Consider the following 15,316-nt stretch of genomic DNA (forward strand, 5'->3'; position numbering starts at 1 on the left):
TTGGCAAGCTCCGCATTCTTCCCTTTTCTTCAATGCAGGTGTCGGGTCAGCAGCAGGAGATGGCGGACTTGGACAGGCAGTTAGGGCATAAAAAGGAAGAGCTGCATCTACTCCAGGAAAGCATGGTCCAGGCCAAAGCTGACCTCCAGGAAGCGCTGAGACTGGGAGAAACCGAAGTGACGGAGAAGTGCAATCACATTCGGGTGTGTTTTTCACTAGGTTTTTTTAAGAGTCCTAGGATGATGTTGTAGATTTATTTTGAGACTTTATTTTTCTATCAGACAGCCTGTTAAGTGTTCTTTAAATATAAATTGAACCTTGACCCCTCTGTAACATCAGTTTAATGTGGTGTTGCATATGCAGGCTGTGGCTGCATGGGTAGCTCTCCCATGGAGGTTCTCTGCCTCTGTGCCTTTTCCCATACCATTTCTTCTCTAGGAAGTTCCTTTTTGGGAATGTCCAGATCCTACCCATTTTTCATGGTTCACTTTGATGCCACTAAGAAGACTTCCGTGACTTTTCCTTTACCTTGGAAGGAGTTTCTCTGTCTCCTGAGTTTGGGGCACTCTGCACATTGCCTAGGGCATCTTGGCCTTTCATGATCTTGTTTATGCTCCTTGCCTAATTTTCCCCAAGGTGCTCAGCCTCTTGAGGGCAGGAGATGTATCAGAGCCAGCCTTTTCTTTCGATAACATAGTGCCTTGCACAGAATAAATACCGTTTATGCATTTTAAGCGAAGGTAATGTGTGACTTTCTTCTATTGTACAGAAATACGTTAGTGTAAAATAAAACACAGTGCTGTTCTTGACATAAAAGACAAAGTTGAACTTGTTTCCAGTTTAGAATTTTTGTGAAATGAAATAGTTAATAACAAAATTGATTTCAGTGTAATTTCTATTCATAATTTTGTAAAGCGGAGCTGACCTTTTTTCTTTCTTTCTTTTTTTTTTTTTTTGGCACAGGAAGTAAAATCTCTTCTGGAAGAACTCAGTTTTCAGAAAGGAGAACTGAATGTCCAGATTAGTGAAAAAAAAACTCAACTCGCATTCATAAAGCAGGAAATTGAAAAAGAGGAAGAAAATCTTCAGGTAGTTTTAGGGCAGATGTCTAAGCATAAAACTGGTAAGTTTAGAGGAAAGCAATCATATAAAGTCAGAGGTTGGAAATATCTCTATTCCAGATCACAGAAAAAATATAAAGGGTGGAATAGACTTCTTTTAAAGTTCAACTTTGTCACAAATGAGCAAAGAAAAGCAGTATTATAAAAGGAATACACTATTTTCTGCCATTCAGATTGGTAAAGTTTATTTAAGAGCAAGATAGTCATAATCATTGCTGACCAGGGTATGGAGAAGGAAGAACACTGAACAGGCTTTTGGATAGAAAAATAAATTGGCCCAGCCCCCCAGTATTTCAGGTCTGAAAATTCACACCTATTGAACCGTTTAGCCCATGTCTAGTTACTGAGAGAGGGCAAGCATTCATATATATGGCAGCAATATTGTATTTATTTAGTAAGTAAGTAAATCTTTATTTCCTTGTTTTCCAAATCAAGCTGGCTGAGTTGGTTACTTGTAGCAAAATTTATAATAACAGAATTTGGAAACTTGGCCAATTTAAAAGCCACATTTTAAATATTTAATGACATGCAAAAATGCTGATGGGAAGCCTGAAAAAATAGATATAAAACTGAATATAGAGCATAGTCCCAGTTTATTTTGAAAATCTGTGCATGTGTGTGCACACACGTCTGCACGCATGCACGTGCACACACACTCCTAGAAGAAAATACATCAAAATGCTGTGGCTGTAGTGATCATCTTTGGATGTGGGGTGATAATGGGTTTTCATTTTTTCTTTTTACTTTTTCTTGAAATTTTTATAGTGAGCAAATATTTGTATAATCAGAAAAGAGAGTTAATACTTGAAAATCTGTATTTTAGAAGATAAAAAATTATCTGAATCTCAGCTTATGTATTTTAACATTTTTCCTATTTTAAAATTCATTTAGTTGGGGTAATTGCTCTTAAAACTAGATCTTTGTTAATGTTTTTATTAAAATGTTTTTAACAAAAAGTTAATGTTTAGCAATATTTTAAAGGATTTTTTTTTTCATTAAAATACATAATCCATAATCATAAAATACAGTTAGCTCCAGGGTGGCTCAGGTGGTTAAGCGTCTGGCTTTGGCTCAGGTCATAGTCTCAGGTTCCTGGGATCGAGCCCCACATCAGTCTCCCTGCTCAGTGGGGAGTCTGCTTCTTCCTCTGCTCCTCCCCCTGTTCGTGTGCACGCCTCTTTCTCTCTCTCTCTCTCAAATAAATAAATAAAATCTTTTAAAAAATACAATTAACTCCATTAATTCAGCACTATAGATATGTTTTGATGACCTATTGTTTCTTGTATCAACAGCATTATTTTCTGTTTCATTTTGTAAATGTTTCCAACTTCATTTAATATCATGGACCGTGTTCTGTTCCTCTTAGAATTAAAGAATATTCTGGACATGTTGCAACTTGAAAATAATGAGCTGCAAGGTTTGAAGCTACAGCATGACCAAAAGGTGTCTGAGTTGGAGAAGACTCAGGTCGAAGTGCTGGAGGTAATAAACAAAGCCGTTTTCGCCTTAGCCTACTGCAGTCTTTCTCTTTGGGCATGTGTGAGTCCCCTTTTATCTGATTTAGGAGAGGCTGCAGTTAGAGAGTCTGCAGCAGACAGCCCTGCGACAGAGAGGGGAGATAGAGTGGCAGAAGCAGCTGCTCGAGAGGGACAAACGGGAAGTAGAGCGGATGACTGCTGAGACCCGAGCATTACAGTCGTGTATTGAGTCTTTGTGCAAAGAAAAGGAAGATCTCGAAGAAAAACAGGCCAGCTGGGAAAAGAAGTTGGCGCAGACCAAACGGTGAGAGCAAAAACCAATAAGCTTGCAAGATCCCTTCCTGAAGACTAAAAAAAAGAGTGGAAAATAGAGAAAAGGAAAAAAAAATACTCCACAAACTCAGTATCACAATACAGCTCACCAGTAGCATTTCTGGGTGCATTTCCTTTTAGGCTTTTCTTTTTCCAAAGCACTTTTTAAAATAAACAGTTGTGGATTTTCTTAGGTAAAATAACAAAACCTAGAAGATACAGCCAAGTGGAGAAAGAAACCTGTTTGTGGGTAGAAAGGCAGTATTCTTAAGATTCAGTTCTCAAATGGATTTGTAGGTTCAGAACAATCACAATCAAAATCCCAACAGGCTTTCAAAATAGAAATTGACAAGCAGGTTCTGAAATTCATGTGGAAATGCAAAGGATGGACATAGAATCTAAAACCTTTTAGCTATGGCACCAAAACAACCTTGAAAAAGAGCAAAAGTTAGGGCTAACACTACCTGATGTCAAAATTGGTATAAAGATGGAAAAATCAGTCAATGGAACAGAATAGAAAGTCCAAAAGTAAATGCACAAATGTGTGGACAACTGATTTTGACAAAGATGCAAAGGCATCTTTTTCAGTAGAGAGAAGGCGGTCTTTTCAAAAAATATTGCTGAAAGGATTGCATATCCAAAACCCCAAAAATGAACTTTAAAAATGAATAACCACACTATTCATAAAAATACCTCAAAATGGACCATAAACATAAATGTGAAACCTAAGTATAAAACTTCTAGGAGAAAACATAGGGAAAAAAAAACCTTTGTGACCTTGGGTTAGGCAGAATTTCCTAGATCTGACACCCAAAGCATGGTCCATAAAAGAATAAATTGGTAAAATTGAACTTCATCAAAATTCAAAACTTCTCTTCAAGAGACACTGTTAAGATAATGAAAAGACCTGTCACAGACTAGGAGAAGAATCTTTGCAACCATGTATTTCCATGAAGGGCTTGTGCCCAGAGCATGTATATACAAAGAACTCTCATAACTCAATAATGAGAAAACGAACAACCCAGGTTTTCAAGTGGGGAAAAGGTTTGAGCAGACATTTCACTTAAGAAGATGAATGGATGGCAAATAAATGCATAAAAAGATGCTCATCATCCTTAACCATTAGGAAAATGCACATTAAAACCACGTCGCCCTAACACTACATACCTATTGGGGGGGCTAAAGTGAAAGACTGACCATACCAAATGCTGGCATGGAACTTTCATACACAATTGGTGGGAATGTAAAATGTTGGACCACTTTGGAGAATAACTTGGCAGTTATTTAAAAACTCTTACATACATTGACCGGAAGAGCTAGCCATTCCGCTCCTCCATATTTATTCATGAGACGTGAAAGCGTATGTGCATACAGAGAATGATGTGCTTTAATGTTCATAGCAGCTTTATTTGCAACAGCCAAAACCTGGAAACAACCTAAATGTCCATCAGCTGGTGAATGGATAGAGTGTATCCATACCATGGAATACTGTTCGGCAGTAAGAAGGGAATGCAGTGTTGGTACACACGACAACATGGCTGAGTCTCAGAGCGACTACGCTCAGGGAGAGAGGCCAGAAGGAAGCAGCCCATACTCGAGGACTCCGATCGCTAAAAGAATGCAGGCTCGTGCTTGTCTGCTTTTTGGACAAATCCTGTTATACACTTGTGTTTCCTGCTTTCTCACTTATCAGAAGCTAGCCATCTATTTTAATCACCAGATTTGGGGAATTCTGAGTGCTGTCCATGTTTTTATATCTGATTTTTATAAAACTTCAGTTTAGTGAGTCACTTTCCAAAAAATCTCCTGTTTGGAAAGCTGAAAATAAGATGTCTTTTGAAAATGAGTTGAAGAGCCTTAAGTTTTGTTACGGTTTATAATCATTCACAGTCCATAACCACCCGGTGAAAGCGCAACACTGTTCGTCGGCTGTGTCTTTGCGTGCTTGGACGTATTATGTTCGATAGTCTGACTTACTCTGCTTGCTCGGTAGGGTTTTAGCAGCTGCAGAAGAGAATAGCAAAATGGAGCAGGCAAACTTAGAAAAATTGGAATTGGATGTCAGAAAGCTGCAGCAGGAGCTAGACCGACTCAACAGAGAGAAGATCTCACTGCAGAAAGACCTGGGAGCAGCGCAGCAGCGGCTACAAGGTAAGAGGCGTGGCGGCGGGGGCGGGGCTCTCTCCTTCGGTTAGGTTCTTCTTTTTACAGAATATACAACCTTTTATTTTCCTTCAAATTTGGAGTTTAATTATACAAAGATGAGAAGTCAGGTTTTATAACCTAAAAATATTTCCTTGTTAAAACCGTATTAGTACTTTCGTAAACTATACGACAAAGATAGGGAGACAGACGTGCATTTATAGAACCGCATGTCGGTCCTGCCGGATCCCTGCGGAGGGAATTGCCACACGCCCTCGTTCGTCTGCGAGGACGCAGCCGTCCTTGTTGAGACATTCACCTTCAGTCCGGCGTGGTCAGCCCTCTGCCGTGAATGTGCCTGTCCAGTTGTCTGCTTCTTAGAGCAGACATTTACCTTCCTCATCCACCAGCCACTGGGGGAGGACGAGGGCCGTTCTTCCGGGAGGGTTTGGTTTCCTGCTGGCCCTCTTCTACCCGCATATCTGGAACCAGAGGCGTTTCCATAGCCTCTTCTCTTTTTCATGTCTTGCTGAAGCGCAGAGTCTTGAAAAAAACAAAACCAGAACTCAGCTTTTCCTCAGAAGGAGCTGTTAGCAAACATCATCTGCATGGGGACTGACCCTGGTGTCCAACACTTGGCCATTCCAGATGTAAACTGGCTTTGCCCCTTGGTCCCGCCTCCCGGGTTCTTCTTTTAATTGTTTGCTTTTCTTATTATAGAAATAATTCATGCTAATGGGCATGGGACTTATTTTAGAAGTGACGGGAGTGTTCTAAAATTAGATTGCGGTGATGTTTGCACAATGCTGTGAATATCCTTAAGCCAATGAATTGCATACTTTAAAATCGGTGAAATGCTTGATATGTGAATTGTATCTCAGTAATGCTGTTTAAAAAAAATTAGTTCGTGTTCCTTAAAGAACAATTTAAAAACAAGCAAAAAGTTGGAATAAAAATTACTGTTGACCTCACCCCTCAGAGGTAATTCCTATTAACAGTGTGGTAAATATCCTTCCCGATTTTAGTATGTGTGTGCATGTGTGTGTAGTTTTAAAACAAAAAAGATGCAGATAATACCTTTATTACCAAAATTTTGTAAACATCCGTGATTAGAAGTTCCTAAATAATTCTAGCTACCAACGTACTCGTTGGGCACTGCTGTGTCTCAGACACGATGCAGGTATTTTATATGCATTTCTTCGTTTAATCCTTGCAACATTTTTATGAGATAGAAACTCTTTCACCCACTTACAGATGAGGAAGCTTAAGCTTAGTTTCCTTGTGACTTACTCAAGTGCGAAGTAACTTCCTCAAGGTCATAGGGCTAGTAAGTGCCACAGCCCGCACGCATACAGAATCTCTTCCCAGATTGTCTCCCTTTAAGGTTGAACCAGATTTGCATTTCTCCCAGCAGTGTAGAAGGTAGCCATTTTTAAACCATGCACGTCATCAACACTAGGTATTATCTACACATTTTTTTTTATTGTGAGGTTTTGAACATGTAAATCTCAAAACCTGAGCTCCAGGCCCAGATATAGGTTGTGTGTGTTAACTCACTCTTTTGACCTTTTAGTAAGATGGTATGGCATTTAACAGAAATAAGTTTATATTCACTTCCACTCTACTTTCGGGGGGGGGGGCTGATGGGAATTTGGAAAAGAAGTGTATTTATGTTATGTAAATGTTACTTCTGTAGAAAAACAAGAAGCAGTAAACTCATTACAGAAGGAACTAGCTGATGTCCAAGACCATTTGAACCTAGCAAAACAGGTAAGCACAACAAATGTAATTTAATAGTATCCTGAGGGCGTGCGGACAATTGGTTAAAAACACAAATCAAGTAGGTTGGTTCCTTTTCATACCAGCAGGTCCCATAGGGCCGTTTATAACACACAAACATGTATACACAGAAGTTAAGGTGCAGAGCAGTGATTTTCTCATTTATTTTAGCCCTAGAACTCTTGATTCAAAGTTTTACTCAAAGATAATAAGGTGGTGGCTAGACCAGAGCCTAAACCCTCAGCCAGCCTCTCGGGGAGGCTTCAGGCACCAGACGGACTGTCTCTTATCCATGGCACAGACAGGGCCCCCACAGGCTGGGCTCAGACTTGGTCACTCAGTGAGCGGCAGGGTGACTGCCGACTTCAGAGTAGCTGGGCCTGCATCTTGTCAGATGTTCGGTAGAGCTGATTCTTGACCCTTGTACTTAGAGATAATCGAGTGCTGTCCTATGAGAATAGTGCTATAACAGTTTCAGAGAACCTCAAGCAAGTTCTGGGCCTCAGTTTCCACCATGTAAACGAGGGATTGGATTAGACAGCTGAATTCTTCCATCCGTCTTTATGATTCTGTGTTTCTAGATGTATAGAACTTAAAGTACTCCATCTTTAAAATATTCTTACATGGCCTCTAATGAATATTTTCTGTGTTAGAAATATAGTAACTTTTTCAAAAAGTTTTAATTTGGGTTCCTTGCAGAAAGAAGAATTTATTATTTTCTGAGTTTTTCAACCCACATAAATATTTCAGATAGTAACAAACCATGACTTCAGGTTCATTTTCAATGTGAATTAAGCCTTATTCGCAGCTCTCCTTAATCTTCTTAGCGATCTTGTGAGGTGGGTGTTGTTTATTCCCACCTCAGTGACGAAGCAACTAAAGTTCAGAAGAACTGGATCTCTTAGGTTGTGACGTCTTCTGTCCTCTTACTTCTTAGACACTAAAAAGAGGAAAGCTGATGATTAAATTGCGTTCTGGGTGCCTTAAATAAGTTTGCTGAGATAATAAAGGAAGTGGGACTTACATGTTTAATTGGCCAGACTTGCTGGATCTCAGGAGGGGCACTCGCCAGCCCTAGAGCAGATGGCTTTATTAGTAGTTTCCGTTTGTTCTTTCACATAAAGGACGTGCTCCACACCACCAAGCATAAGGACGTGCTGCTCAGTGAACAGACCCGGCTCGAGAAGGACCTCGGTGAATGGATGAAGAAGTTTGAAGACTGCCGGAAAGAAGGGGAGACAAAGCAGCAACAGCTTCAAGAGCTTCGGAATGAGATTGAGGAAAACAAGGCTAAGCTGGCCCAACAAGAAATGGTACTACACATTTTTGATTTTACCGAAAAAGAAACACTTTGTCACTGGGGTGAGCTTTTCCCGGCCAGGGGCTGTGCAGAAGGGTCCCCCATAGGACTAGTGCCTTTATCCGCCCTGTGTAACCGGGAGGATTTTACACCAACGCTTTGACTCTCTCGGTATTAATATTTGTGGACCATTAAGACCACAGAACACGGGTCCTGTAAAGATTCTTGCTGGCCCCATGCCACCGGCTGCATGATGCCCTCCTCACGTGCTGGCCAAATAGCTTTCCAGCCCCAGCACGATCACCTGTGTGAAGGGAACTCACTGTCTCACTGTGGGCTGTTCCTACCTTCTCTGGAACTGGAAACTGGCTGGTGTCCATGAAGGTTCCCTCATCTGGGACACACTGTATTTGTTATTTTATGACTGTGGTTCTCTATTAAGATGTTTCAGAGACTCCAGCAAGAGCGAGAATATGAAGAAAAGAAGTTAGAAGCCAGTAGCGTGGCTCTGAAGGAGCAGCAGCAGCAGCTGGAGAGGGAATTAGGCGAGCAGAAAGGCAGGCTGGACCAGGTACTCTCGAAGCTGCTGGTGGCTGAGGAGCGTGTCAGGACCTTGCAGGAAGAGGAAAGATGGAGTGAGACCCTGGAGAAAACGCTCTCCCAGACCAGTATGTGTTGCCGAACATGGCACTGCGGGAGGGGGGGCGGCGCTGGTGGTCTTGCCAGGTGTTTAGAGGAGACCCAGAGCCCGGCCGAGGCCTAGAAGGGGGTCGGGAGGCGCGTGGCGTGGAGGAGATGCCCCATTGGATCCTGCTAGCCCCATGAGAGGTGACAATAGGCTCAGAGACACAGGGCATTTGTCTTTGTGGAGATGGGATTTGATCCTGAGACTGTGAGATCTTTTTACTTGACCATATTGCCTTCTTCGAGAATGCCGCCTCGAGGAAGAGAGCAGTTAAGGCAAGGAAGTTCCAGGAGGCACTCTAAAGGTTTTCTACCAAGTACACTATTTTGAGCTTTGGAAACGATGATCCGTTTCATCTCACCCTATCAAAAAACAATATTAACAATTCTGCTTGTGTCCAAATTTGACATAGTGAATGTTGCCAAAAGACAGGTGTTTGCTTTTGGGTCTGTTTGCTCTCTCTTGAGCCATGTGTCAGTCCCAGGATAAATGATTGTTCCCACATCAGTAAATGATTTTTTTCTTTCTTAGGCTTCAGGGTTTAATAATGCTCAGAAAATGTTGTTGTCTCTCAGGTGGACTTGGTGAAAGGGTTATTACTCCTCCCCCCGGCCCGACTCTTGATACATCCAGACCAGCCATTTCATTGTGAAAATGAAACTTACGGATGTGCTGAGTCTGACCACAGCAGACATGTGAAAGTGAAATCTGGGTAGGGTGTTACTCCAGAGAGCGTGGTTAGAACAATCTATTTTAACCGTCACTCTTCTTCATAAGCATTATTTATTGAGTACTCCCTGTGTACTATGCGTTTGCATACAAGATTCCCCTTGAACAGGAAGTAGGCGCCTCCAGCATAAAACAGGGCTCATGCCACTCCAGCTTCCATGTTCTTTCCACCGCACTGCCTCCCGTGAAGGAAAAGTACGGGTGCACTTCCCTTTATTAAAATCCAGGTGTACAAAAAGCATTTCGGCCGTCTGTGCCGTGTCTCCTACGCCTCATGATTGCTGCTTATTCTCACTGGTCTCTGACACTCAAAGGGAAGACAATTGCTGTCTGTCACTTTGGAGTCTGGCCCTCTGGGACCCAGTTTGGTCAGGAGGCACCTTCCTTAGGGCCTTTTCCTGGGCCTCTGATGCGGGCCGGGGGACTTGGAAGACCCAGTGATGCCCGAGTGGGTGGCGTGTCATTACGCAACCTGCCCACGGCCGGCCCAGGGCCTCTGGCTGAACGACTGAAAATGCTCATTGCAGAGCGACAGCTTTCAGAACGGGAACAGCAGTTACTGGAAAAGTCAAGTGAGCTGCAGGCTCTCCAGAAAGAGACGGACTGTATGAGGGCAGACTTCAGCCTCTTACGGAACCAGTTCTTGACAGAGAGAAAGAAGGCCGAGAAGCAGGTTGCCAGCCTGAAGGAAGCACTGAGGAGCCAGCGGAGCCAGCTGGAGAAAAACCTTCTGGTGAGTACACAGTGCCCCGGCGGCTTACGAGGAAATAACGCGTTTACATTTTTAAACAAAAACGCTGCTTCAGTGTGGAGAAAACAGCTCACCTGGCAGCCCAGTCCCTAACTCAGCTGTTGTTTTTGGTGTATGGATGCACGGTGTGATCTTGAAGCTGATGGTGGGTTTTGCCGGAGTCTGGGCTGTGGCCTAGAGGAGCCCGGCTGGCTGGGGAGATGGTCACGTGAACAGGCAGTGTCAGCACGAAGCAGAGCGCACGCGCGCACGCTCAGCAAGGAGCCTCTGCTCACGCCTCCACCGGCGGGGGCTGCAGCGGTCTGGGGGGAAGAAGGCTGAACACGTTTGCCCAGCTGCGGTCACTGCTCACGGATTTTTCTCATCCTGCCCTTTTCAGTCAACATTAGCTTTAATTCATCATTATCCTAAAACCAAGGATCTCAGTCTACCATGCTTTTATCCCTAAAATACATTTGGGATAAAAATCTGGAGAGGGGTACTCTGAAGTCCACAACAGTCTGTGGTGGGTGAAGGCAGATGGGCAGCGGTAGAGACTGTCGCGGGAATGGGTTTTTCTAACACCCTCTGGAGGAACCGGTGCAGCCCTGTTGTGTGAATGGGTGTGTGTTTCCCAGAGGGGGACACGCTTACCGCTAGTGATTGGCAACATGACTGTATAGATAGCCTGGAGGTGTCTAGGTTTTCATCCTCCGGGTAGCTCTGTGATGGTGGCTGCTGCTCCTGTTGCGGACGAGTAACGAAGGCTCAGGAAAGGAAGGTAACATATTATCAAAGGTAACGTTTGCGGAGCTAGCATTCAGACTCTGGGCTGACAGACTCTGACCATGTAGTACTCCAGCTCTACCACAGCCGCTAGAGAAGGCCGGTAGTGTTACCCCACGTTACAGCTAGAGCCCCGATGGGAAATGGAGTTAGGGAGCTAGTGAGTGTGTAAGCCAGCAGCGCACGGCTCCACGTGCCAGAGCCCAGTCATGTCCCTCCTCCGGCGCTAGGAGCAAAAGCAGGAGAACAGCTGCATGCAGAAGGAGATGGCGACGATCGAACAGGTGGCCCAGGACAACCACGAGCGGGCCAGGCGCCTGATGAAGGAGCTCAGCCAGATGCAGCATGAGTACACGGAGCTCAAGAAACAGGTGCGTGCCCGGGAGCCCCTGCTGGCCGCCCGGGACAGAGAAGGCTCGATAGGCATGCTCCCTCCCCGCTGGGCTCAGATAGATTTTGTTTCTTAAATAGCTCTTTTAATAAGAGTATTTCTTTGTGGAAATTGTGAAAGCTGATTATAAGAATGACCTTTAAGTCAAATCTGTTTTTCTAGTCTTAAAACTTAGAAATGCACCTCTACAAGAAAAAAGCATTTGTTCAAAATATACTTTTAAAATCCCCATAAGTTCAGCGAGCATCTTATGTTTTTGAAAGAAAAATGGCAGTTCTTCAGCCTGAAATTTTATCGTGTCCCAAAGAACTGTGTTGAAATGTTAGATTTTGTGCCAGAAACATGTCTATGAGACCCAGATCCCTACGAAGGAAGAAATGACCCCAGGAGAAACCTCTGATACCCTGTAGTGTAACCAGGCTGAGAGCAGGTCACACTTAGACTGGGAGAGTCTAATCCTACATGGAAAGTTCCATAAGTACACGACGCATTAAACAGTTCAATTCCAAGTAGGTCCCAAATTTTACCCAATGGTATTTGACTGTCACTCTTCAGATGACAAACCAAAAAGATTTGGAGAGAAGACAGATGGAAATCAGTGACGCGATGCGAACACTTAAATCTGAGGTGAAAGATGAAATCAGAACCAGCCTGAAGAATCTCAACCAGTTTCTTCCAGAACTACCAGCAGATCTGGAGGCTATTTTGGAAAGGAATGAAAACCTAGAAGGAGGGCTGGAAAGCTTGAAAGAGAATTTCCCATTCACTGTGAGTGAGAGACCATCACCTTTTGAAGAAAAACTGAATTTTTCCCAGACTCACATAATGGTAAGGGTGTATCCTGCGGCTCTCTGGACTTTGTTAGAAGGATAATTTGTTTCCGCCTCCCCCCAGATAAGCTGAAAAACAAACATGGGACTGGGGAAGGGCGGGAGGAGGGAAAGGCTAGCAACGTTTGGGGACTCTGATGTTTCCCTTTCCCTCTGAAAAAGGACGAACACTGGCGTGGAGAAGCACTCCGCGAGAGACTGCGTCACCGTGAAGATCGACTCAAGGTTGCCCTTTTAAACAGTACAGTATGAGATACTTGGCATGTTGAGGACGGGGGGGAGATTGCTTACCTCCACGTACTGCTGTCATTCCCTCTGGTACCGCATGAGCAGCTTTCTAGATTACGTGGTGGAAGCTCAGAGAAGTTGGCATCACACAGTAAGTGGCAGGGGTTAGCGTTCAAACCATGAATTCTGGAGTTGAGCCCAGTGTTCTGGGTAATGCTGCTTTGCCTCAGCTAAAACTGACAGAACCGAAGGACTTGGGACAGAAAATGGAGATCCAGTGATAAAAGGGGGGTCATAGGCCAGTGGTTGGGGAAAGAGGGGGAATACTGGCAAAGTAGGCTTGGCTGTCAGACAGGAAGTTGTTTGGCTGAGAACACGTGGAGCCTCGAGGCCTCTGAGACCTCCAGGGCCGCCCCCTCCGTAGGCAGCTTTCAGGGAGTCTGGGATTTAGCGATCAGCGTTGACCCAAAGATGTGCGGGTTAAGAGTACGGGTGGGAGTTGGAAAGTGAGAGGGAGGGAGAACGAAAGGGCAGAATGTGTTTGGAGAATGGCTCCCTACACAGCATGAGCTGAGAGGGAGCCCTGTGCCGTGTTGAGGGAGTGGAGGTCCTTGATGTTCAGTAACCTCCAGCCACATGTGGCTCTTAAATGTAAAGGAATTATACATCAGGGTAAGAATTCGGTTCTTCAGTTGCCACAAGTTTTAGTGACTCAGTAGCCACGTGTGACTAGTGGCTGCTTTATTGGACAGCGCAGATACAGAACATTCCCATCATCACAGAAAGTTCTGTTGGACAGAGCTGCTGTAGACTTGGAGAGAACCCTTTCAAAGAAACAGCGCGGGGGCAAGCCGGAAAGTCGCGTGGGGGGGAGGATTGAATACGTTGTGAGAGGCACGGAAGATACTGAGTATAAACCAGTCTTCTGCTGAGTCTGGAAAGGGAGAGACGGGGTCATAATTTAGTGGGGAGGCCAGGGATGCGGAAGTCCGAAGCACTGTGACAGTGGGGAGAAGAGGCCGAGCGGCGGGCCGGTTGATGGCGGCACAGCAGGGTAAAGTCTGCGCGCAGAGAGCAGCCACCCGCACCGCCTACGTTTCCTTTTTTTTTTTTTTTTTAGGATAAGAGCATTTTCAGCAGCTATTCCTAATTTACGATAATCAGATTTGCCCATCAAGTGTTAAGCATGAGGAAGCTACTGAGTTCTTTTCTTCTGTGTAAAACCCTCCATTTTACCACAACACTTTCAGGCCCAGCTCCGACACTGTATGTCCAAGCAAGCGGAAGTGTTGATTAAGGGGAAGCGGCAGACGGAGGGCACGTTACACAGCTTGAGAAGACAAGTGGACGCGTTAGGGGAATTGGTCACTAGCACTTCTGGAGACTCCACGTCGTCACCCGGTCTGTCTCAGACGGAGTCTTCCCTTGCTGAGGACTCTCAGCCTGGACCAAGCCAGGTAAGAGGAAGCTCTGTTCTGGACATGAAAAGTCCCTGAAAGCTTTGGGGTCCATAATCTAGATAGAGGAGACTCAGAGGGCCACAAATGCCATCTTCAGGTCTCTGGAAGACTTAATACAGATTTGCTCTTTCAAAAATGGTCCCTGGGAAAACTGGAGTGGGTTGGTTGGTAGACCTAGAAAGAGGATAAGGTGATGGCTTAGGGAATGGCCTAAAATTGGAGACTGGATGACCTGTCAGGGACGTAGCGAATTCTCATGATGTCCTCCACTGGTGGGTTTCCTTGTTCTCTCCTCCATCTGTAGAGCATTTAGGCTGTGAGGCCAGCGTTGAGTCCTGGTTTAGCCTGTCCGTCTCCCTGTGGCTCGGGGAGCAATGACTGGCTGTGCCCACTGTTCCTCCTCAGCAGAGGTTGGAACTCAGACCTCGTAGCCCAGGGTCTCTACAACCCCTGAAGTTCCCAGAGGCTTTCTGCGTGAGACCTCAACAAGGTTAACAGTCCTTTAGTAGGAGGAACATGAAATAGGCTCATGGAATTGGTCAGTAGGGACCCAGCGATAGGTAATAGCTGCCATTTTTGAGTGCCTACTGTGTGCGTGTACTAAGCACTTTATATTATCTCATGTAGTCTTGGTATCCTAGGAGGTAGGAAGTATCCCTTTAATAGATGAAGAAATTGTGTAAAATGAAAAATGTCACAGCAAAAGATGAAACCAGGACTTCGGGGCTCATCTGTCACTACCACAGAGCAGTAGAGTGTATGGCTGAGCCACAAGAACATTCAGAAACAGCTGCCTCTTTTGGAGGCACACAGCTCAGCAGCAGCAGACCCACGATTTGAGTAGGATTACCTTAAAACCTTTATGGTGGGACCAAGTCAGGCACGAACCCAAACTGTCATGGGCCTCAGGGCAGGTCTTAAGAGTGTCGGAGGCACTGAGCATTGGGAAGAAGGTGGGTTTAGGGGTAAGACGGCCCAGAGTCATGGAAGATGAGTACATGGAGGGTTGGGTGCCAGGTTCACTCATCAGCTCAGGGTGGCAGCCTGGAGAGTTCAGGCGCTCTGGATGCAGGAGAGTAATGGAGGTGTTAGAGGTGCAGTGGGTAGAGGGGAGATTGCTAGAATTCTTTTGGAGTCTGGGGTCATAATCCAGGTATGTGGGATGAAAGCCTAAACTAGGTTGGAGTTAAGGGCTGGCTTCTGAGCTGTCTTTTCATCTCCCTTCTTTTCAGAGCTCCTTCCAAGTTCCACAAGGTCCGTCACAATTACTAGACAGCTACCGACACTGACGCCATCCCCAGCTTCCTGCTCGCGGGGTACATGTTACAGTTCTTTTAACTACCAC

General features: G+C 44.7%; 1 protein-coding gene and 1 long non-coding RNA gene across 6 annotated transcripts in view; one reads left to right on the forward strand and one right to left on the reverse strand.

The window, feature by feature from the left end:
* Positions 1–15,316, forward strand: part of CNTRL (centriolin) — an 81,488-nt gene that overhangs the window by 62,311 nt on the left and 3,861 nt on the right. For all 4 annotated transcript variants that reach the window (XM_044389563.3, XM_026513881.4, XM_057313729.1 and 1 more), the window contains 14 exons: positions 39–203; positions 964–1,123; positions 2,488–2,603; positions 2,686–2,903; positions 4,905–5,062; positions 6,750–6,823; positions 7,957–8,145; positions 8,575–8,800; positions 10,074–10,279; positions 11,293–11,433; positions 12,009–12,281; positions 12,446–12,508; positions 13,762–13,968; positions 15,204–15,287. In XM_044389563.3, the coding sequence (XP_044245498.2) occupies positions 39–203; positions 964–1,123; positions 2,488–2,603; positions 2,686–2,903; positions 4,905–5,062; positions 6,750–6,823; positions 7,957–8,145; positions 8,575–8,800; positions 10,074–10,279; positions 11,293–11,433; positions 12,009–12,281; positions 12,446–12,508; positions 13,762–13,968; positions 15,204–15,260 (2,253 nt within the window). In that variant the 3' untranslated portion in view covers positions 15,261–15,287. The remainder of the gene's footprint in view (positions 1–38; positions 204–963; positions 1,124–2,487; positions 2,604–2,685; positions 2,904–4,904; positions 5,063–6,749; positions 6,824–7,956; positions 8,146–8,574; positions 8,801–10,073; positions 10,280–11,292; positions 11,434–12,008; positions 12,282–12,445; positions 12,509–13,761; positions 13,969–15,203; positions 15,288–15,316) is intronic.
* On the reverse strand, positions 1,996–13,217 carry LOC123001883 (uncharacterized). 2 transcript variants are annotated; one of them, XR_006411181.3, is made up of 4 exons: positions 10,931–11,087; positions 7,857–8,051; positions 7,595–7,772; positions 1,996–5,596 (listed from the first exon to the last, which is right to left on the reverse strand). It is a non-coding gene; the product is annotated as an uncharacterized LOC123001883 (long non-coding RNA). The 2 variants fall into 2 exon arrangements; XR_006411180.3 differs by lacking the exons at positions 1,996–5,596; positions 10,931–11,087 and adding an exon at positions 12,575–13,217 and having other exon boundaries at positions 7,516–7,772.

The sequence above is a fragment of the Ursus arctos genome, unplaced genomic scaffold (genome assembly GCF_023065955.2).
Source record: "Ursus arctos isolate Adak ecotype North America unplaced genomic scaffold, UrsArc2.0 scaffold_18, whole genome shotgun sequence".
Lineage (NCBI taxonomy): Eukaryota > Metazoa > Chordata > Mammalia > Carnivora > Ursidae > Ursus > Ursus arctos.